Consider the following 24,153-nt stretch of genomic DNA (forward strand, 5'->3'; position numbering starts at 1 on the left):
TTATTAGTTCTAATTCCGTGTAATCCCGTAAGTAATTGCGTTCTTCCATCTCGCAAGGAGGATGCAATCAGGACCGAGAAAACGAGGAAACAACCGGCAAATGAACACCTGACTGAATCCGGCCACCGCAGTCGACTAGCAGTATGGATGGAAATCGGAACAGGATGATTCGCAACAGCGCAACACGGAACTGATATGTTAAACAGATAAAGGATTTGTATTTAATCAAATTCAATACTCACCGACGACCTGCAGGTAGCCTTTCCGTGACCGCATCGGATCGGTGTTGACCTGACACATGTACCAGCCCCGGTCGTTCTCCTCCACCTCTCGGATGTGCAGATACCAGGACCGGTGGTCGTTGTAGGTCAGGCTGATTCGAGGGTTCTGAGTTATCACGTTGTGATGGATGGAGAGTATCGTCTGTGTATCCACTCGGACCCAGGCGACCTGCAAAATAGGTTAAATATTAAATTGATCAGTGTCCGGTGAGGTGGTGATGTTGCTATGAATCCGCCTCATTTTGTTAAACTCGGTTCGATTTGGTCTTCGTTCTCCGTTAGTCAGGCAGTATGTCGGTGTGAATAATTGAAATGAGGGTACAATTTTCCGATTAACATATTCCGATTTGTGAAAGAACAAGTTAAGAAAACATTACATCGTCGAACCTTGCTAAAACTATCGGCACTCACAAATACAACGACGACGAGGACGACCACAGTAACAACGATGCCGATGGCAAAAGCGACTAGCGAAATACTCAAATCTAATAAATATCAAATTGAATAATAATATAAATTGCTAGATTCAAACTTTGTTTCTGTATGAATAATGAATTTTAGAAATTGAATAAAATTGTACGTTTAGCAAGAACCCGACAAACGACAACTGCTGAGGGAGGGGTGGGGGCTTGCGTGTGGATCCACTTCTTATCGGACTTCAAGACTAAATTGTCACCACGAATGAAAAGTAACTTGATTCCATGTTTGTTGTGGTGGGGGTGGAGAAACTCGAGACGGTGGGTTAGTCGGTGACAACATTCTCTCATTGCTGGTAGCTGTCGTACCTCTTTATATATATATAAATAGCAGAACAGGGAACACACTGCTTCTGCTTCTGCTTTTGCTGCTGCGTTGATACCATGTTGGGTCATGTCGTTGGACCTCCTGCCTGACAGCTACAAGCGTACACTTCCGCCCCCGCTGCCCTTGATATACAGGGACAACACATACGTATGACAACGGATCGGCTTCCTGCTGCTGATGTAGCTAATGTGGTCGAAAGAGGAGGGAGAGAGAGAGAGAGCGAGCTTTGAATTTGAGTGATTGTGTTATTTGTTCTTGTTTGGAATCCGAGTGGATTTCGGTCAGATCTGGTGACCTTCCATTTTCCGAACCGGTGTCGGTTCCAAACTTGGACAGTGTTCTGCTGCTGCTGCTGTTACTCAGCTAGGAACGAAATTAATAGGACATATTTTTTTTAGGATAATATCGCATGTTTTTTTTTTTTGGGGCAGTTGACAAAAATCGAATGAATAACACACAACAGGATAGACACAATTCTTTTGGCTTCAACATTTTCCGGAGTTAAGCCAATCTTATTTTGCCCCGGGTGCCAAATTTCCTCGGTACTCCACTGCATACACCATTCGACTCAGCTTGTGGAGATCGCAAAATTTCTGTGTGTGTATATTACAAAAATGTGCGTTTGGTTTTTTTTTTTGAGATGGCGGTTCATTGGTTCTGCTTTAAAATATTATTCAGATCGAACTTCCGGTGCTGAATTACCGAGGTAAAAAGTGAAAAAAAGATTTATACACAATGCGCTGGATTTTCATAGAGATTACTCAACCAATTTCAAATGAAAGGCCCTGTAGTCTCATAACCTGCTAATAAATTTCAGCTGGTTCTGACTTCCGGTTCGGGAGTGACGAAGTAAAATACTACATGGAATGAAAAGTCCCGGGCCTCTCCCAGAAAAGACGTGAATAGTGTCGTGAATACGACTTACTTTACTATGGGATGCCTTTTCAAAACTTACCCTCCGAGAGAGTGATAAGTTTTTGATCGTGAACATCACTTGTTGTGTCTAACGTATCAACATAATTTTTGCTACATGCCATCGAAAATATGATCACAAATTTATGATAACATTTTCAGTTGTATGACATAATCACAAATAATTCAAAATTAAAGTTTTCTGAACAATTTGGTATTAACGGGTATCAAAGAAGAAAACTCATGACACTTGATATAATTCGTTCAGTATCAGTACTGAATGAATTCCGGAACGTTCGTAGAGCCAGTTTCGCTTCAAACAAGAGCGATTGTGTCATCTAGCTGCTGGTCGTTTGTATTGGACAAAAAAACAACGAAAAGGGAACAACACTGGGGAACATTATACGAAATTAGTTCTTCTAAAGGCTCCAAACATTATCCAATGCACAGGTTGCTTCTGCAAATCGGAGATAGAAATCATCGATTTTGGGCAAATCAACAATAATTTGATTAGCTCGGTGCACTTTCAGCAAACCGAAATTTTCACCAAACGAGTGCGAATAAAGACACAGCATTTGACTGCTTCGCGCTCGAAAAGAATGCTCCGAACAGTGTTAAATATCGCAGATAGCTCCACAATTTGTCCCTTCTGAATGCCAGAAACGAATCCCGTACAGTATTTTGATAGTTTCTTTCAAAGCACACCCGAAATGAAACAATAGACAATCAAAATTTTTATACCAAACGTTGGGGTCGCCCATTTGTGAAACAGCTACAAACGAAATCACATGAAAAGAAGGCTATTTACTCAAATTGGTCAATTATGGAACCAATCGGCACTGTGAGCAATTCTGCTGCGGAACGTTCACAGAACCAGTTTCGCTTCAAACAAGAGCGATTGCGTCATCCTGCTGCTGGTCGTTTGCATTGGAGAAAAATACAACGAAAAATGAACAACGATGGGGAACATTATACAAAGCAGACCTTTTAATGGATCCAAATTTTATCTAAAGAATTATTAGAATTACTTATCTATTATAATATGCCAATCGGAAGTGAATATAATCAGTTTATATATGGCTTACAGTCTGAAAGATTCTAATTGGAAAATTTTCGCATTTTTTTCTCGGGACTTTTTGATGTGAATACGTCCTACTTTACTATTGAGTGCCTATTCAAAATTTATCATATGGTTGATTGATAAGTTTTGATCGTGAATATCTCGTATTTTATTTAACGTATCAACATAATTTTGTCGTGAATACTTTACTATGGGGCGCCTTTTCAAAATTTACCCTCTGGGAGAGTGATAAGTTTTTGATCGTGAATATCTCTTGTTATGCTTAGCCCAACCACATAATTTTTTCTCTATGCTATCAGAAATATAATCAGGAATTTGTGATTAAATATTCATCAGTGTAAAATAACCATAAATAACTCAAAAACTATGTTATCTCAAACTTTTGGAAACAATGAGGAACACTCGTCACGTTTGCTTGTCTTTTTCGCACCAGGACGACGGTTTTGAGGTAGTCAGGCACATATCAGTTCCGATGTTCTACTGGCCGAGTGTAATAGGGTAATATAAAATTGTTAATTTTTTCTAGGGCGTTAGACGGAACTGGACATCGTGCTGAGGTTCTTCCGCCAACATCAGTAATAATGGGGTGGAAAAAACCTCAAATGCTCAGGTGGTGCTCTCCTTCGCCTTCGGATGTCGTGGCTAGCAGTTAACCAGCAGTAGCAGAGAACTGAATTTTAAGTTAAATTCAAGAACTAATCTCAGATCCTAAATTCTGGTCCACTTGAATTCCAAGCTTGGAACTGAATTCTTACTCTGGATTTTGAAACTGGTTTCTTTACTATATTTTGAAACTGAGTTTACTGAAATTCCTAGTTTAGGGATTCGAATCCATCTGATTTAGGATTTTATCATCAGAATTCATGAGCAAAATTCAGGATATGAATTTCAGATTTGGATTCTGAAACCAAAATAGGTCTGAACTCCGAACCTTCATTTTAAAACAAAATTCAAAATCAGAGTTCAATTTCTGGATTAAGTTCCAGAATTTAATTCATCAAATCAGTTTCAGCATTCATTTCCAGAATTCAGAACTTACATACTGGAACAAAATTGTGGCAATGACTTCTGATGCTAGATGCAAGAACTGAATTCAGTTCCTATATTAAGACTAGGAATTCAAGTTTAGGATTTAGTTCTACAACGCAATTCGGAAAATTCTAAAAATAACTTCAGTTCCTTACTTCTAGAACTAAATTTGTGACCTGATTTGTTGATCTAGATTCAGAAAATTTGAAGCTGAATTCAGGGCGTGCCCCAGATTTCTAATTTAGTTTTTGAGTTTTAGCAGTTATAAACATTGGACAAATTACGCAAAGCGGTTTTCTAAAACCACTTAAATGTTTCCAACGAATTTTGAGAAGTTTGCTCTACTGAGTATCTAAATCTACTAAACTATATTTGTTCCTTGTTAAAAAAAAATGTATGGTAGAATATGTTTGCCGTCAATTAGTCGTACTGCAGTATAGATGCATCGTTAAAATTCTGGAAGCGAAGTAATAAAAGTTGCAAAATTCACACAATCTAATACGAATGATTATCTTTATTCGAAAATGAAAGAGAAACATGTCAGTTTTATTCGTATTCACGTCCTCCAGTAATGTTTGTGACATTACCCACCCACCTTTTTTCTCTAAGTCATCGGAGATCAGCAGTTTGGAATATAATTTTCAGTAGTATGACATGACCACAAATAACTTTAATATGATTGATAAGTAGAGAAGATAAAAATTTGATGTTACATTCGATACGTAGTTGACTCCAGGTCCTAAATTCATTTCAAGAGTTCAGTTCTAAAATTTAGTGTATGATTCCACGGACAGATTTCTTTCCTAAATTCAACTCTAAAATTCAATACCTCGTCCAGAATCCAGGACCAGAATCGAGTTGCAGAGCTCTGGAACTGAAACCGAATTTCAGAACTTTGATTCTAGATCTAGATGGACCCGGAAATTTCGGAAATATATTCTAGACTTTGATTTGAATTGTGAAACCGAATTTTGAAGCTGAAATTGAGGTTCTGTTCAGAATTTGGTCACGAAATTCCCAAACGGAAATCTGATTTAGAACTAGAATTCTGAAACTGAGTTCAGAACCACAGACCAATGTTCAGGACCGGAATTTGGATCCCGAAAAAAGTTCTTAAATTCATTCCGGAATCCAGGTTCATAATTCATTTCCAGAATACTGATCTAGAGTTTGGTTCCAAAATTCAGTTCCACATTTAACTGAATTCAGGATTCAGAAGATTTTTGAAGTATATCCCGGATCAAGATTCTAGAATTAAGTTTTGGAGCTGGGTTCTGGATCCGAATTTGAAAACTAAATCCTGCAACAGATTTCTATTGCAAACCAGCAGCCTGATCCAAAGTTCGGTGTTCAGTCTCGAACCACAATCCTTATCTCGAATTAAGTTTCAGAACACCGATTCAGTGATCAATTCTACAATTCATATCAAGAATTCTGTTTCAGAATGCAGACCCCAAGTTTAAAATAATCATTTAGTTCCAGAATACAGCATCAAAATTGAATTTCAGGATTCGGCTCAAGCATTCGACTTCAAAATTCAGCTCCAGAATTCCAGGTCCAGAGTTCAGATTCTTTAACATCAAAGAAACTGAACCATCCATTTGATTCGTATTCACATCAGCCGGTTATTTCTCTAACATTACCCACCCGCTTTTTTTTTTGTTGAGAACAAGCCTCCAGACGGCCCAATAAAGACTGTACCAGAAAGTATGGACGCAACCAAAAACCGCTGCCATTTCGCAATGGTTCAGAATCTGTCAATTTTTATGGCTGCGTCCTGTTGATTACACCCTTCTCTAGCCACTTGTGCAGTTGTTTATTCGTTTTCATTAGTTTGTTTCGAAATGCGTGGACTTTCAGCAGAACAACGTCGAAAAATTGTGTACAAATGGTGCACAGAACGCGGACTGTCACTGAGAAAGATAGCAAAAATGGAAGGAGTAAGTGAAAAAGCCGTGCGAAATGCAATCAGTAAGCCAGTAAACCGAAAACGGGTCGAAAAAAAGGTCCTGCTAACCCTCAGTTGGATAAACGTATACTGAAGGCGTTCGAGCAAAAGAAGGAGGTTTCAGTTCGGGATGTGGCCAAAAAAGTGGGCACTTCGAAGTCAAATGTTCTTCGTGCTAAAGAACGTTTGAATCTTCGAACCTATAAGAAGCAGAAAAAACCAAAACGTAGTCCGAAACAAGAAGCATCGATCAGGCCGAGGATTCGAAAGCTGTACAATACGATTCTTGCTGGAAATTTGAACTGCATAGTCCTGGACGACGAAACCTACGTGAAACTTGATTACAAATCCTTGCCGGGACCACAATATTATACGGTGCGAGAAGGGCAAGTGTTAAACCAGTCCGAGTCATCGATTGAAGTCGAAAAATTTGGTAACAAAGCTATGGTCTGGCAAGCAATTTGTAGCTGCGGGAAGATTTCGCTTCATCACCACTGCTTCAATGAACAGAGAAATATACATCAAGGAATGTTTACAAAAACGACTTCTACCCATGATTCGAAGCCACAAGGATCCTGTTGTTTTGTGGCAAGATCTTGCTTCTTCAACGGTAGAATGGTATACTACCAAAAATGTCCTTTTCGTCCCAAAAGACATGAATCCACCATGGGCATTAACGAAGGCACATCTTAGGAAACATGTCTCGGCAGACGAAACCATTCGAAAGTTGGAAAAAGATTGGAAAAAAGTGTCAAAACTTGTCGCCAAGAAATCTGTACGGAATATAATGAGGAACGTTCGTAAGAAGGTGCGCCAGCTAGTCTACAATGGCTAAGTAACAAGTCTGTTGTTGTAGTCTAATATTATCAGTATATCGAATAAAATTTGAATATCTAACACTTGTGAATTATTTACAGCGAAATCAAAGTGCGTCCATACTTTCTGGGACAGTCTTTATCAAACGTCATGACAATCTATCCGCTAGTATTTGAATAACAGCTGATCGTGTCTGACGAGTTCTAGTTTTCTTCAAGCTATGGAAAAAGACGAGTTTCGAGTCTTGAAATTGCAGCAGCGGTAAAATTGAATGATTTGCGGTACGGACCATCCCCCGTATTCTCCAGACCTGGCCCCCAGCAACTATTATCTATTTCCAAATCTATTTTTGAAAGCCTTTAAAAATCCTTTTTTTTCAAAGGGCATGAAAATGTTGGAAGACCAATGGGTCAAGTGTCTCGCTCTAGATGGAGATTATACTGAAGAATGACAAAATTTTCACGGTAAAAATCGACTTTTTCTTTGTTAGGCCCGGAACTTCTCAATTCATGTAGTATGCAAGATAAAACTAAAAAAAAATCACTTGATATTTATCAGAAACCGCTGGACTGATTATCACAAGTTCAAACAAAAGGTCTTACAGTCACAGTGAACCCTACCGAATTTCATTCAGATACGACTTCCGATTCCGGAATTACAGGCTTATAAGTATAAAAATTTTATTTTCAAGTGCGTGTTTTTATACATGACAGGGGAGAGTCGAGGACGGGACGAATCATTCATAGCTTGTTGTTGTGTCCCTTTCATAAATATGATACTAAATTTGAAAACTCAACCACAAAATCTACAATATTAAATAAATGTTGATACAACGTTTGACAACAATTACAGCAAAGTTACTTTTCATATTATTTATCATCACTCGCACGAATTAACGAACCAAATCCCAACTAACTTTTTTTACTAACCAACGTCATATAATGAAAACGATTTCCGTATCATTTATATTTCATGGAAACTACTAAAATTTTGGGTATCATATGACAATTGTTGAAGAATCGATGGACATTAGACGATCATTTTCTGAGACTAAAACCGGCAGATTGGAGTAAATATGGAGTCGGTCTATCATAAACAGGTAAATAGTAATAATGCAAAATTCTACAAATTTTTAGTCTCATTACAAGTAACGTCGCCAACCTAAACTTCCACACATGAACAATTATATTCTGATACCTAAAATTCCTACTCAGTGCCACAAACGACGGTCAGCTGCTTCTAGACTGTGCCGGACAACACATCACAAAGATGCTTTCTTTCCAACGGATGACGTAATCAGTTGAAATGGGAGGGGACTCCGGCAGAGGTTGCACACAAGTGCCCGGGACGATAAGGACGAGAGCAAAATAATGTCGAAATAGCAGCTAGCTACTACGGGTGCTTCTGCTGCTGGGACAATGATTTAAAGGAAAATTGATTGCCCGAATAAAACAAGCTTACGTGTTTCGAAGCAGTCCCCCCCCATCCCTATTTCCTGCCCCCGTGCCAGGCCCCAACCTTATCATTCGTCCGTTGGAAAGCGTTAGCATTCGGGTTGTTTTGCATGATGTTCGAAAACAAGAAGACATGGCACAACATGATGCTTAAGTGAGCGTGCGAAAAATGGAAGTAGATTATGTGGTAACGTAGTCGGGTGGTAGCTTTTTCTGGTTGGTATGCGGCCACCACAGCAGGTCGACTTTTCATTCGGAGTAAAGTTTGTGTTGTACGGAGCGAAAGGAAAAGCCATGGAAAAGGATGGCGGGGTAGAAAATGATACACTTGGAAGGTATTAATCATCGGGGCGGGAAGCTTCATGATAAATATTTCTGGAACCAAGCGTTTCGAGTTCATCATCGGAATCCTTTCCGTATGGCACCCGCTAAGTGAGATGCCAGTGCCATCGCTTAACGGAAATAAAAACTGCTTGATATCTGTCTTGCAGAAAGTTGTTGATGACAATAAATTTTCTGTTACTTGGACCGCAAGTACGGGGGATGGTTTTGCTGAGACATTAAACCATGAAGTTCACAATTTAAAATTTTTAACAATTGTATGAATGTATCAATGGTGTTGGCTTTGTAACACTCTTATGTACAAGAGATTCTACTTAGGAAACAAGGCACCTTCAAACACGTATAGACGGCTACAATATCGAAGTTATCAACAAAAACTTAAATGAGAAAATTAAATCCACCCTGTTGAGGAAGATTGAGCTACATTTTAAACCCAAAGTGGCTGGCCCTAAACGGATGTGGGGTAAGCAGATTGATGAATGCATACATTTGATACAGAAAAGAACTTTTCAGGCTTGCGTCGAGACGTAACTTATGCTGTCAGTACGTACTCCAACTAGAAGAATGTTTCACATTTCTCAGGTGCCAATTCGGTTTGAGCTGCTCTCGAAATAGAGAAGATCAAACACTTCGATATTTTGAAGCTGAGTTAAGGTCTTTGGTTAGGTTTATAAGAAAACTTATTATTGAAATTACAATGATTCACCTAAATGAGTCTCATGATTTTTTTCTCGCCTCTGAATTTTAAATAGCTAGGTATCTTGAGGCTTTAGACTCTCTTACTATTAATCTTAGAAAGGAGAACATGATGTCATTTCAACGAATAACTTATCAACTTACGATCGGGTAAAGTGTAAAAATGTCAATACCAAGAATATTTTATCCACAAGCTACTTATATATATTGACTAATGAATTCTACTAGTTTGCAGACCATGAGAGTATTCGGTATATAACCAAATAAATCATTGATAGTCTCATAAATGATTTGCTGAATTTTTTTTGTTTCAATTATAGAGATTTTAACCTTGAGGTCATTCGCCTCTTGGGGCCAGAAAAACTTTCTGACCCTATGTGCGGGGTTGGGAATCGAACCCAGATGGGCTGCGTGAAAGGCATCGACTAACCCATCACGCTATACCCGTCCCCTATTTGCTGAATTTTATCCAAGTCCGACTAACGGTAATTTTATTTTTATAAAATTCAAATCGTTCTAGAGAATCCTAAAAAAAATATAGCTTTTATTAGTGTATGGTTGAATGAACCGAATGTCACAATGCCGATTATCAGCTTCCGGTTCCGGAAGTACCGACAATAGTTATCAAATGTGATAAAACGAGCTCATTTTCTCACATATGATTGAATATATCAGATAGCTTGTTTTTCGTTTCGGTGAAAAATTCTCCGGGTAGTCGAATGGTTGTTCCATAGGTTGCTTCAGCGGCTGAGGCTTTAAGGTCTTCCTTGAGGGCAGTCCTCATTTCGAGGAGTACGAACGGCAACGATTCTGTCCATTTGTTGTTATGGTGGCACATAATCGCGGCCTTGAGTTGTCGATGAGTTCGTTCGATTTGCCCGTTTGCTTGGGGATGGTATGGCGTAGTCTTCAGGTGAGTTATTCCCAATAATCTGGTTAATTCTCGGAAAAGTTCGGACTCGAACTGTCTTCCGAGATCGGTGGTTATCCTTGTTGGAACTCCGAAGCGCGCAATCCAACTGCTAACGAATGTATGCGCGACTGTGGCTGCTGTCATGTTGTGGAAAGGAATCACTTCTGGCCAACGTGTGAATTTGTCGATCATTGTTAGACAATACGCATTGCCTTCCGATATTGGTAGTGGTCCAATTAAATCCATGTGTATGTTACTGTCCCCAGGAATCGCTTCATTTGTTTCGCGATAAGCGGTCGAGGAAAATTAATAATGGCTTCAACTTTGTCTCGAGTAGGTTGAATTCCATTTTCGGTGATTAGATGCGCAAGAAATGTTACTTGAGGTTGTCCTATCAGGCACTTGCCGGTATTGATGGTTAGGCCGTTTGCTCTAAGTCGCTCGAATACCAGACGAAGATGCTGCTTGTGCTGTTCGATGTTGTCGGATGCTATACAAAGATCATCGACATATGGGAAAATAAAATCAAGGTCGCCCAAAATATCGTGAAGGTGTCTTTGTAATGTTTGTCCAGCGTTCCGGAGTCCGAATGTCATTTATTTGAACTCGAATAGACCGAATGGAGTAATAATTGCCGTTTTTGGGATGTCCTCAGGTGCGACTGGAATTTGATGGTATGCCCGCTGTAGATCGATACACGAAAATATGTTCTTGTTGTGTAAGATATTCGAAAAAATCCTGAATGTTCGGTATAGAATATCGATCGGGAACTGTAATTGCGTTCAAGTTCCTATAATTCCCGCAGGGACGCCATTTTGCATTAGACTTTCGTACCATGTGTAACGGACTACCCCCTGAGCTTTTCGAAGGTTGACAGATACCTTGTTCCATCAGAAATCTGAACTCAGCTTTGTCTTCGTTCAACTTATCGATTGGCAATCGACGTGGTCGAGAAAAAACTGGTTGTCCTATGGTGATAATTTGATGCACGGTGTTCGCTCTTGTTGGGCGATGATTCAAGTCCAATAAGGTGATGTCCTGATATTCTCGAAGGATGTCGGCAAAAGGCGAGTTCACATTGAAAGTGGAGATTTTTGGTTCGGAGACGGCTTGCTCCTCGAGCAGAGCGGATGGCATCGATGCGATGATCGAACGAATGGTATTAGGCAAAGCACGTAGCCACAGATTTGAAAGTACTGTGTCTGTACAGCTAGCACCTCCTAAACGTCGCATTTCTGATAGCAGCGCGCTCAGTTTCTGGTCACCAAGTGTCATTCCGGATCATCTGTGTGTGTTAATGGCGAACATGACAACTTGTGCGTCTTTAGTGCAGAATCAAATTGCAAAAATTGTGTGAAATAATTTCCTATTCGTGAAAAATTGTGTACTGAATTAGTGCTTGAATTGTGTTAAATACAGATAAGTAGTGTGTTCTGTGCATGCTTCTATTTGTATTGATAAAAGTATCGAAATTACCGTGCGACGTTCGCCCAAAGAAGCGGCGTCGTTCCGTAATTTATTGAATGATTATTGTATTGTTTTTGCACCGTTTTTGGTTCTGTGATTTGTTCTCCTCTTGTGTGTGTCGGGCCGCTTGGTTTGTTCATGAAGCATGGGGGAATGCAAGAAGTGTGGGGAGAACATAGCCATATCAGATGTTGGAATTAAATGTTTGGGGTTGTGAGAATGTATTTCACCAGCGCTGTTCTGGCCTTACCCGAGCTATTGCTAATTGGGTAGCGGATTTACCGGCGCTATTGTTTAAATGTGCAGAATGCTTAGAAGGTAACGTTGAATCTAGTATTGTCGATAACGATGTTCATTCGTTCATTAGCGATATGAAGAAGGAGATGGAGAAACTAACATCCATTTCTGAATTAGGTTTTTTACCGTCACTGCTAACCTCAATCGGATGAACAAATTTTGACAGTTCAGCAGTACTGTTTGTAAATAGAAATTTCTTTTGTTTGTTTATTGACAAATTGGATCAGACCATTTACGGTCCATATCGCCTAAATAGAGTTTTGAAGCATTTGTTCGCGATTGGATACGGTTTGTTTTTGAGATTTGATGAATAAAAGTGACTAGTTGCCAGGTCTAAAGATGATTGTTTAAGATGTGCTCTTCGATTTTTGTTTAAGCTTGTTTGTAAACAGTACCGCTGAACTGTCAAGGATGAATACTTGTTCATTTGTGTCGTCACGATAAAAAACCTAATCGTTCGCTGGTTTGCGGGAGAGCATCGAAAAACAGATTAAAGTCGCAATAGAGAGTGGAATCGAGAGACTGATCAGGTCTTCCAATGAAGCTTTCGAGAGAAAGATGGCATGCTTGGAAAACAGTGTTGCCAAAAAGTTGGAAGATTTGAAAAGTTTACCGATTTCAAATAATATGCAAAATTACAATGAATTGGCTGTAAAAAATAGAAAAAAAATTATTGTTGAGAGGAAGACTCATTCGGAGTCTGACAAAAATCCCTGCCGAAAACGAAAATTATTGTCGAATAATGATGAAGAAACGATGCTTGTTGACAATGATAATGACGAAAACAATAATGAAGTTTTTGCTAAAAAGGACATTTCATACGCAGATATTTTATCAGGGAAATCTAAAATTAGAAAAGTTAGCATCAAAAATCGTAAGACTCGCCCGGTTATTGTGATAAAACCGATCGAGTCGTCACAAACGAGCGATGATACAAGAAAATTTTTGAAAGACAAGTTGGATCCAAGGGCACACAAGATTAGTAACTTTAAAAATGGTAAAAATGGTTCGATTATTGTTTAGTGTGCAACAGGAGAAGACATTCAGACTTTAAAAAATAACATCGAAAGCAATTTGGGAGTTAATTACAATGCTGTTGTACCCACGCCTGGTAAACCAAAACTGAAAATAGTGGGGATGAGTGATCGATATTCCGCTGATGTATTTATTGATCTTTTGAAAAGTCAAAATCAGGAAATTGTGATTGAAGACGTAAAAGTTGTAACTGACTTTGAGAATCCTCGCTTCAAATATAACAAATATAGTGTTATAATTGAGGTAAATAAGAACACTTATTCTAGCTTGATGGCCGCTGGCAAGGTGTGCGTCGGCTGGGATAGGTGTTCGGTTTTCGAGTCGTTCTACGTATTGCGCTGTTTCAGGTGTGGTGAGTTTGGTCACAAGAGCACCGAATGTTCGAATAAAGAAAATTGTTCCAAATGCAATGCTGCACATAGAACATCTGAGTGTACTTCAACTGATTTTAAATGCGTTAATTGTCTGAAAATGAACACTGTACGTAAAATGAATTTGGACATCAACCATCCAGCATTTAGCAAGCAGTGTCCGGTATATTTGAGACTGCTTGAATCGAGAAAGAACAACATAAGTGAATAGCAACTAACGAAGGGGAGATTATCGGAAATATTGTACTTAAATATTGCCGGTTTATCTACTAATTTTGTCGCATTGCGGCATCTTGTGGAGAATAACTGTCCTTTGTTAGTTTTGCTCTCAGAAACACATATAGTTGATTCTGATGCTTTCGATCAGTTCAGTATTTCGGGTTACAAAATTGCGTTTTGCTTGTCACATTCCAGACACACGGGTGGAGTGGCCATTTACGCCAGAGAATCGATTAAGTTCAGCATTCTATCAAACGAAGTAGTTGGAAATAATTGGTTCTTGGGTATATCAGTTGAGAGAGGCATGCAGATGGGAAACTATGGAGTTGTATATCATTCCCCTAGTTCAAGCGATCGCCAGTTTCTGGAAATTCTAGAAAACTGGTGGGAAAATTTTGTAGATTTTAGTAAACTTAATATTATTGCGGGAGATTTCAACGTTGATTGGCTCAGTGATCAGAGTTCGATTCACTTGAAACAGTTAGCAGAATTCTTCAGTTTCAAACAAACTGTGAATGAATTTACAAGAATTTCGAGACATAGCAGAACTTTGATAGATCACGTATATTCCAATTTTGACGGAGTTTATTCGTGTGTGGAGACCGATTGCAAGATTTCAGATCATGAGACAATTGCAATTTCCATAGCGAGTACCCCTAGAGATTGCAAAAACACAGTGAAAATTAAATGTTGGAAAAAATATTTAAAGCAAGCCATGTCTCGACTTGTGTCAAGTAGCTTGTATTGTACGCAGTTGACTGGAAATTTGGATCGCAGGGCATCTATTCTTACGGACGTATTAAAAAAGTGTACTAATAAATTAGTCACTGAAAAGTATGTTAGTTTGAACAGCTCAAGTAGCTGGTACTCAATGGACCTCTTACGATTAAAACGAGAGAGAGATAAACAGTACAAGAGGTTCTGTAGAACTAATGATGAATGTCACTGGCGTGCTTATACCAATGCACGAAACATTTATTCACGGGCCCTGAAGAAGACTAGATGTGAATATGTTCAGGGGAAGATCAATCAAAATCAGAAAAACAGCAAGGAGTTATGGAAAATTCTTAAACAATTACTAAAACCTACACATTGCTCAGCAAAAACTTTAACATTTAATGGCAGAGAAGAGCACTCAGAGCAAGTGATACCAGAAAAATTAAACAGTTATTTCATAAATAGTGTACAGCAGATCAATCAAAGTATTGATTTGGTTGGTGAACCTGTTGAAATAACACAGCCGATTAGTAATTATTGTAGATTTCTTGAATTTCACCCAATCACTTTTGAACAATTGAAAGATATTTGTTTTAATTTAGGAAAATCGGCTGGTATTGACAATGTTAACTCAAAAGTGATACAAGATGAACTATTTAAACTCTAACAGTTTGCTAATACCGGAACAATCGGGATATCGGAAAAGTCACTCTTGCGAAACCGCTTTAAACCTGGTTTTAGCAAAATGGAAGGAGAAAATCGAGATTAAAGAGACTATTTTTGCAGTGTTCTTGGATCTCAAGCGCGCTTTCGAAACAATTTCTAGACCTATACTGTTACAAACACTACAACGCTTTGGTATCGAAGGAGTAGCATATAAATGGTTTGAAAGCTATTTATTTGATAGAACTCAGAGAACTGTTTTCAACGATGTTGTGTCTAGTTTCCAGGGTAATTCACTTGGTGTGCCACAGGGTAGTGTTTTAGGTCCGATTTTATTCATTATGTACATAAATGACATGAAGCGAGTTTTACGGTTTTGTGAAATAAATTTGTTTGCTGACGATACTGTTCTGTTCATTACAGCTAAGGATTTGGATGAAGCGGTTGCACATTTGAACGAGGACTTACATTCTCTGGCTCAGTGGTTGAAATTCAAGCAGTTAAAACTGAATGTCGCGAAAACTAAATATATGGTTATTTCTGCTTTAAGCACTGGACGTGAAGCCAACATTGAAATTGATGGAGAGATTATTGATCGCGTTAGAGAGTTGAAGTATCTTGGAGTCATAATTGATGAAAAGCTAACATTCAAATCTCACGTTAACAACATCATCAAAAAGGTTGCCAAAAAGTACGGTGTATTATGCCGTCTGAAAAATGATTTAACGACCAGTAGTAAAATTCTTCTGTATAAATCAATAATCTCTCCTCACATTGACTTCTGCTCATCGATTCTGTTCCTTGCTAACAACACGCAAATATTGAGACTCCAGCGATTGCAAAATAAGGTCATGCGATTGATTTTGAAATGTAATAGATATACTTCCTCTAATATTCTATTGAACGCATTACAATGGCTTTCAGTGAAACAGAGAGTATATTATTTAACAATGGTGTTCATTTTCAAAATCTTAAATGGAATGCTGCCTCGATATTTGTGTGATCGGATTGAAAGAGGAAGTGACTTGCATAGGTACAATACTAGAAATGCGTCTGATGCGAGAACACCAAGCTTTTTGTCAGCCAGATCCCAGAACTCGTTATTGTACAAAGGGATTAGTTTTTTCAATTCGATGCCAGGACGAATCAAGCGGGCTGCAACATTGAGGGAGTTCAAAACATTGTGTATTTCACACATAAAATCTATTTTGTAATTAGATCTTTAATGAATTAGTGCAATTTGATTTTTTCGAAAACTGTGTAAAATGACGAAGATTGTATTTATTTTATTTTTGTTTTTTTTTTTCAAGTAAGACGCATTAGGTTGTTATGTTCTGTATGATGATGATGGATTTTTAATAATTTGTTTAGTTAAAAAAAAAATGAGTTGTCTACAAAAGTATGAGCCTCGCGCGCGCAAAGCAGGTAGAGGCAATCTGGAAATTGAATATGACTGAAACTGGATATGTTCTCTTTTATTTTTGAGAGCTTTAGCATTCTACGTGTCGAGATCGAATCTTAACTTTGTAAGATTTGATGAATTATTTATTGATCATATTTTGGAAATAATAGGGATCGGAAGTTGTTGATGGAATTGGGCTTGGCTCTGCTCATCCGCAGTCTCGTTACTCCATCGTAGCTGATGTGTGTAGCGATGAACTGGTCCGGCGGGAAGGGCCAGGTGAATTACTGTCTGATACTGACAAAGATATAGGGTTCGATTCCTGATTTGTTCAAGGATCTTCCCGGGTTGGAAATTTTCTTGAATGACCCTGGATAGTAAATCGGAAATATTTGAATGTTTTCTTGTTCTCAGTTGTACTTTAGAAGGAGAATCTATACCTGCTGGATTAACCAGATCGTTTTATATTTAGTTAACTGGTTAAAATATGTGATGCAATATTTATTATCATTTAGATAAATCGTCCAGCTCACATCTTTGTAGGGGTATGAGGCGGGACCATCATCATCATCATCATCATCATCATCATAAACTCGAAAAACGTTGCATCTCCGATGGTCGGAAATGTTCCATGATGGCGGTTTTGAGCGTCTCATATCGATCATTGTTCACTGATTCGTTACATTTTGCAATGGCGGTGTGGACAAATTTTGCACGAGGTCCAAGGGCCACAATCACTGCGTAAAACTTTTGTCTTTCGTGTTTTATTAGATTTACACTAAACGCTGCTTCTAGGCAGATAAACCAGGTGTCCACATCATCTGCATCAAATTCAGGGTAATTTATTTTTGAAATCACTGTTTGTGACGCTGTCGGCGTACCACTTGTAGTGCCATTTTCATTGTGTTCGTTGTCCTTATCACCACCGCCATGGTCGAACTTGGTTTCTTTTTCGGTCATGACTATGGTTCACTATTGTATTTTTTTGTTTGCACTTAACGCGATCGCGGATTTCCGTAACAAAAACTGTTTTCGAAGAGAACTAAACTTTGTCATAAGATCACGTCGGGGTCACCAAATTTTTGGGGATCCTTTCGGATTGGTGAGGTTTGGGTTACCAGGCCAGTTCACCACAATATCGTTTATTTACACCCGGCTTTAACCTAGTTGGGTCGTGCGCCGAGATTGATTGATTGAACATAATTTCACTAACTCAAATTCAAATGTATTATATCAATGTTGTACTATTCTGCAATAGAAATCTGTTTTTAAATTGTAATATTTCGGCAAATTTCTTCTGCAATATATAGAAGAAAATGAATAATATGAGAAAGGCAAGTGTCAAATACTATAGTGGGTTTGCAGTAGAAGATTACATACTAGAGGGAACCTATCAATGATAAGCCTCCTTCGTCACTAGCGTTCATTTGAGCACCATAGCCTAGCCCGGTATGGAATGTGTGAAACTTGAAAACAGATTAGGGTGCTGTCAGAGTGAACGCATTGAACTAAGCGGAGCTTATTTGTTTAAACGCGACCAAACGCGAACGACGCAATGCGGGGTAAACAAACAGATGGCAATGCAATTATTTTGGGGCTCTAGTAGGGATTCCTCAGACGAAGAATATTTTATTTCCGATAAACCGAGATCGGAAATCTTACGGTAAACTTCACCATTTATATCCGCTACTCCGCATGACAATTTGATTTGATTATTTGCTAAGCAGAGTTGACAAGAAATTGTTAGAGTTTGGATTATCTTCAGAAAAACTCCGATATCTCCGTGTGAGAAACTAGTTTTGACATGTCAGGTATAGTCATATTTTTTAATATATTTTTCGTAATATAAATCATGAATGTGTTTGTTTATTATCACATTTTGGTTGCATATTTATCATAGATTCCTCGCAACATATTCATCTTTCTCAACCTTATCGTATTCATTTCGAGTTGGAAGATCTACTATCGGTGGAATTAATTGACGTTTAACGAGTTTCAGAACTACATTTATTTACACATCACTTTTTTTGCTGGTTGAAGAATGCGTACATGTGGCAGTAACCTATCGAAAAATGAACTGAAGACGCGATTTTCAGTCATTTTCTCCAACAATCCTAATTTTCTTTTTTCGATTGTGATTATTTCATCTCTACGGTCTATCTTGTTTCTTAATTTTTTTACTGGAGTCGGCGCTGTGCAATCTGCTTCATCCCCAGAAACTCTTGTAGATTCGAAGGTGCCAAGCTATTCATTACTTGCATCGCAAATATCATGACCACTTGATTCCAAGGACGAATTTTGCTCTAAACTTCCTTGCCTCGATTTGGTTCTTTAGAAAACCCAAACTTTCGAAATACGGGAACGTTGTGTACCAGCATCTCCAGATCGAAATGGAGGATTATTTTTAACTCCTTGCCGCAGACTTTTTCTCTTTTTCAATGTATCAACTTAAAAATATGATAAAATTCTAACTAATTCTAATCTTTATACTATTGTTGGATAGCAACATAAATTCAAATACTTTTAACTTAGGTTACACATTTATTCTTTTAATAAATATCCTGCCATTGTTGTCCACAAGCACTCTATTGTGGTGCTGTTTTGCCTTTCTCATATAGAAAGACTATGCAATCACTGTGAAAACCGACTTTTTAACCATGGCCCGGAGGGCCAAATGTCATATACCATTCGACTCAGCTCGACGAACTGAGCAAATGTGTGTGTGTGTGTGTGTGTGTGTGTGTGTGTGTGTGTGTGTGTGTGTGTGTGTGTGTGTAACAAAAATATGCACTCACTTTTCTAGGAGATGGCTGAACCGATTTTCACAAACTAAGATTCAAATGAAAGGTCTCATGGTTCCATAGCCTGCTATTGAATTTCATCCCGATCCGACTTTCGGTTCCGGAGATATAGGATGACATGCACCAAAAAAATGGAAAAAAATATATACTCACTTTTTTCAGAGATGGCTTAACTGATTTTCACAAACTTAGATTCAAATAAAAAGACTAACAATTCCATAGCCTGTTATTGAATTTTATTTGGATCCGACTTCCGGTTCCGTAGTTACATGGTAATATGGCAAAAATTAGTGAAAAAGTGTGCACTAATTTTTCTCTGAAACGGCTCACCCGATTTTTACAAACTAAAATTCAAATGAAAGGTCTTATAGTTTCCTAAAATTTTATAGAACATTTTATCCGGATCCGATTTCTGGTCGGATCCGGATAAAATGTTCTATAAAATCGCAATATTCTACTTGCACAAAATTGTACATGCTCCGAGTGTAATTTGCAAACGGCTACCAAGAGCCGTTGTATGGATTTATATGCATCAATTATTCATTATTCAGATATGAGTTCTGTGGTTCAGTGGAGTAACCGATGTGCTTGTGATCTAATGTTTCTCGGTTTAAGTCGCGCTGCCGCTATCGATTTTTTGTTTTTTTTTTTATTTCATTCGAATTCAAGACATGTAATTTTTAAATCACACAATTTTACATGTTCTTGAATATAAATTAGTATGAAATACGACGCTCCATTTATGTTCATCTTATAAGATGCAAAATCACAAGATTTTGTCGGACTGTGTACATGTCAAGCCATACAGCAGTACTTCATAGCCTTATGAAATTCTGTACGAATGGAATATTGTGTCATTTGACATGTTGAGTAGTTATGAATTACAGAAAAAAATATTAATTTTACAGGTGACATGCAAACGATACAATTCATAACTGCTTAACTGCATTCAGCTACCAAGTGCCACTGTATGGATTTATATGGATTAATAAGTCATCAAGCAAATATCGGCTTCTGTGGTTCAGTCGATTAAATGACGTGCTTTGTGATCTAATGTTTCTCGGTTCAATTCGGGCTGTTGCTATCGATCTTTTGTTTTTTTATTTCATTCGATATCAAACTCCTGCAATTTTCAAATCACACAATTCTACATGTTCTTGAATATAAAAACAGTGTGCAATATGATGATCCATTTATGTCCATCTTGAAAGGTGTAAAATTACAAGACTTTTTTGAACTGTGATTGTATCGTTTGAAAAGTTATGTCACCTGTAAAATTCATAATTTTTCTCAGTGATAGTCTCATCTCATGACTATCGAGCCATGGCGTGCTATTGAACTCTTAGAAAAAATTTAATTTACGCTTGACGTAAATTCAAGTATGCCGTAATTTCTTCGGTGATGTCACAATATTACATCTACTAACATGTAAAAATAAATTTTGCATCTCTATCGAAGTAAGCTTCAGCTAAATAAACTGTTAATGATATGACTTATCTTTACATGCTTAAAGCATGTAAATGTAAGTGAATCGCGACACTCCGTTTATGTGCATGTATAAATATGAGAATTTTTCTAAGTGTGTGATTCCTACATCCGGTTCTGGAGCTACAGGATGACATACACAGAGAAAATAGTTACAAAATCCATGAACGTTGTAAAATTAAATGGGAATGCATTTATTTTCCAATGAACATGACTGTATATTAAAAAAACACACTAAGTTTTGCTTTCAAAGTATATTGAAAAATGAAGAACTCTAAAGTATTTCAATTTCTCGTTCCAAACATGTGCATGAAAATTGAAAACAAAATAATTTCATCTGTGTCACACCAAAAAATTTGACTTTTACAGGTCTCATGAAATGTAGTTCACAAACACCTAATTTGTCTAATGACTGAAAATTGGATTGTCATTAATTTTACTGGTTTAGACTGTAATGTGCATTCGGCTAGCGGGTGCGACTGTATGAATTTAAATTATATGACACAATTAAAAAGAAAATAGTTCGTGAAATGACTGACTTTCACAACAAGGTTTTAATCGGCCCGTAATAGTCGAAAACATGTATTCGTTCGACACTTCAGCAAGAATAGTGCACATAATGCATAAAATTTTTATCTGTAAACGTCTCCACAGATGGTTTCATCATGTTGAAGCAGCTATGGTTTCGTGAGTTTGCTATCTGGGAGATGAGGTCGCCGCACGATCGGGAAAGTCCCAAAATTTTCTGCGTTTGTAATTGTCACCAGTGAGTGCTCATCTTCCGAGCTGAACAGACGTCTTTGTCAACGCGGAAGTTACAAACGAGGCGAGCTATACAGCGTAAACTGTTAAAATTTTTCTTATGCTCATCGTCGAGCCGTTTAGTGTCGCTGCGCGTCCAAACGAATCCACGATGGTGCGTCGGGAAAACACTTTTAGAATTGACTTCTCTAATGTTCCGAAGAAACCGGACATCACGCGCGTGCACGGCTTTTGTGCAACCATCCTGGGTCTGAAGAAAGGTGAAGTACTTCGGATACAGAACAGCAGAGCTCTCGGTGTTTCGTTCGTGAAGGTCACTGACCTAGCCATCGCACAACGAATTTGCGAGGAACACGATAACAAACATGAGATTGCAGTAGACGGTAAAAAATACCCGTTGCGAATAACTCTAGAGGAGGGAGCAGTTGAAGTGCGGCTCTTCGATTTGTCGGAGGACGTTTCTGATCTAAAAATTTGCGAATTCCTTGAGAGATACGGAGAGGTCATCGACATACGAGAGCAGAAAACCGGAGCCGACTGCGATTTTCCTGGCATCTCGACCGGTATTCGCATCGTGAAAATGTTAGTGAAACGAAACATTGATTCGTGGGTCACGATCGATGGCGAAGTGACACAAGTGTCGTATTTTGGACAACTTCAAACGTGCCGGCACTGCCGTGAACACATACACATCGGAGCTACTTGTGTGCAAAACAAAAAACTGCTTGTCCAGAAGTCGTACGCCGATGCCGCCAAGCAGACAAATTCTCCCCACGCTATCACGAACACGAGCCCCCCGGCCGCCAGTGTGAGACAGGCAGCCTCAAACTCGGCTAAGTCGGGAAGCATGCCGCCGCCGAAACAAATTCTCCCACGTCAGCAAAAGCAGATTTTGCCTCCACCGGCTAAGACCGAACAAAACTTCCCTGCGCTATCGCCCGGCCCATCTGAAACTCATTACCCCGACGGTGAAGCGTCAGCCGAAATCATCGAACCCGATCATAACCTATCAGCCACCAACACAGTGGCTCGCAAAAACACGCTTAGCAAGTCTGACGGAAACGAGACAGACTCGTCGGTTGGTTCGTCTAACTCGAGAAGGCAACTTCGTCATCGCCCAACGGGGAAAAAACCTCGGGTGGACAACGAGAATGACAAGCGAGAAGAAGGCGATCTACCGTTGTAATGGCTGAATACTTCAGTTACAACCTCGGTACTATAAATATAAACAATATCACGAACGCCACGAAGCTAGAGTCACTTCGGACATTTGTCCGAATGCTGCAGCTTGATATCGTATTTCTCCAAGAAGTAGAGAATGAGCAGCTCTCGCTTCCTGGTTTCAACATCATTTGTAACGTGGACCATGCGAGAAGGGGAACGGCAATCGCGCTCAGACACCACATACAGTTCTCTCACGTAGAGAAGAGTCTGGATGGTCGTCTAATTACAGTAAGGGTGCAGGATACAACCCTCTGCAACATTTATGCGCCCTCAGGATCATCGGTTCGAGTGGAAAGAGAACGTTTCTTCAACGAAACATTGGCCTACTACTTGCGTCACAACACCCAGCATGTCATCCTCGCTGGTGACTTTAATTGTGTCATACGTCCTAGCGACGCCACAGGAGCCAATTCGAGTCCGGCACTCCAGACTACTGTTCAACAGTTACAGCTGCATGACCTGTGGTTAAAACTCCATCCGTCAACACCTGCACCCACATACATTACACACAATTCGGCATCTAGACTCGATCGTATCTATGTAAGCAGGGGTTTATGCGAGCACTTGCGAAGCGCCGCTACGCACGTTTGCTCTTTTACCGACCATAAAGCGCTGACTGCGCGCATTTGCCTACCCCACCTAGGTCACGAACCAGGAAGAGGGTACTGGTCGCTACGACCGCATCTGCTAACCATCGATAACCTAGAGGAATTTCGGTGTCGGTGGCAGTATTGGACACGTCAACGACCAAACTTTCCTAGTTGGATGGAATGCTGGACAAAATGCGCGAAGAAAAATATTATCAAATTTTTTCGTTGGAAAACTAACGAAGCCTTACGCATTTTTAACGCCGACTACCAACGACTCTACACTCAACTACGCGCCGCGTATGATGGGTACTACCATAATCCTTCTATGTTAGCTACTATCAACCATCTCAAAGCACAAATGCTATCAATGCAAAGAGAACACGCACGAAATTTTAGTCGTATCAACCAGACTTTCGTAGGCGGAGAATGTTTATCTATCTTCCAGCTGGGAGAAAGACGGCGTAAGAAAACAATCATCACCGAGCTGCAGAGTGAGCAAGGCGATAACATGCATGACCCCCGAGAGATCGAACAGCACGTGCTTCAATACTTCCAGGACCTTTATACAGCGGAAGCCGCGGGGCAGGTTGAGGGAGAGGAATTCGTATGCGAGAGAACGATACCTCCAGGAGACGAACACAATGCTGCTCTAACTACCGAGATCACAGTAGAGGAAATCAAAAATGCCATCCGCACATCCCCGAAACGAAAGGCCTCAGGGTTTGATGGTCTACCCATCGAATTTTACCAGAGAGCGTTCGATGTGATATACCGAGAGCTGTTCTTCGTAATAAACGAAGCATTAACTGGTGATCTACCACCGACATTTACCGAAGGGGTAATA

At 39.1% G+C, this 24,153-nt stretch overlaps 1 protein-coding gene across 2 annotated transcripts in view; it reads right to left on the minus strand.

Annotated features, from left to right (window-relative positions):
• The window catches only part of LOC131431260 (lachesin), a 534,183-nt gene that overhangs the window by 118,955 nt on the left and 391,075 nt on the right, over positions 1-24,153 (minus strand). For both annotated transcript variants that reach the window (XM_058596868.1, XM_058596866.1), the window contains exon 6: positions 243-450. In XM_058596868.1, the coding sequence (XP_058452851.1) occupies positions 243-450 (208 nt within the window). The remainder of the gene's footprint in view (positions 1-242; positions 451-24,153) is intronic.

This window comes from Malaya genurostris, chromosome 2, assembly GCF_030247185.1.
Source record: "Malaya genurostris strain Urasoe2022 chromosome 2, Malgen_1.1, whole genome shotgun sequence".
In the NCBI taxonomy this organism is placed as follows: Eukaryota; Metazoa; Arthropoda; class Insecta; order Diptera; family Culicidae; genus Malaya; species Malaya genurostris.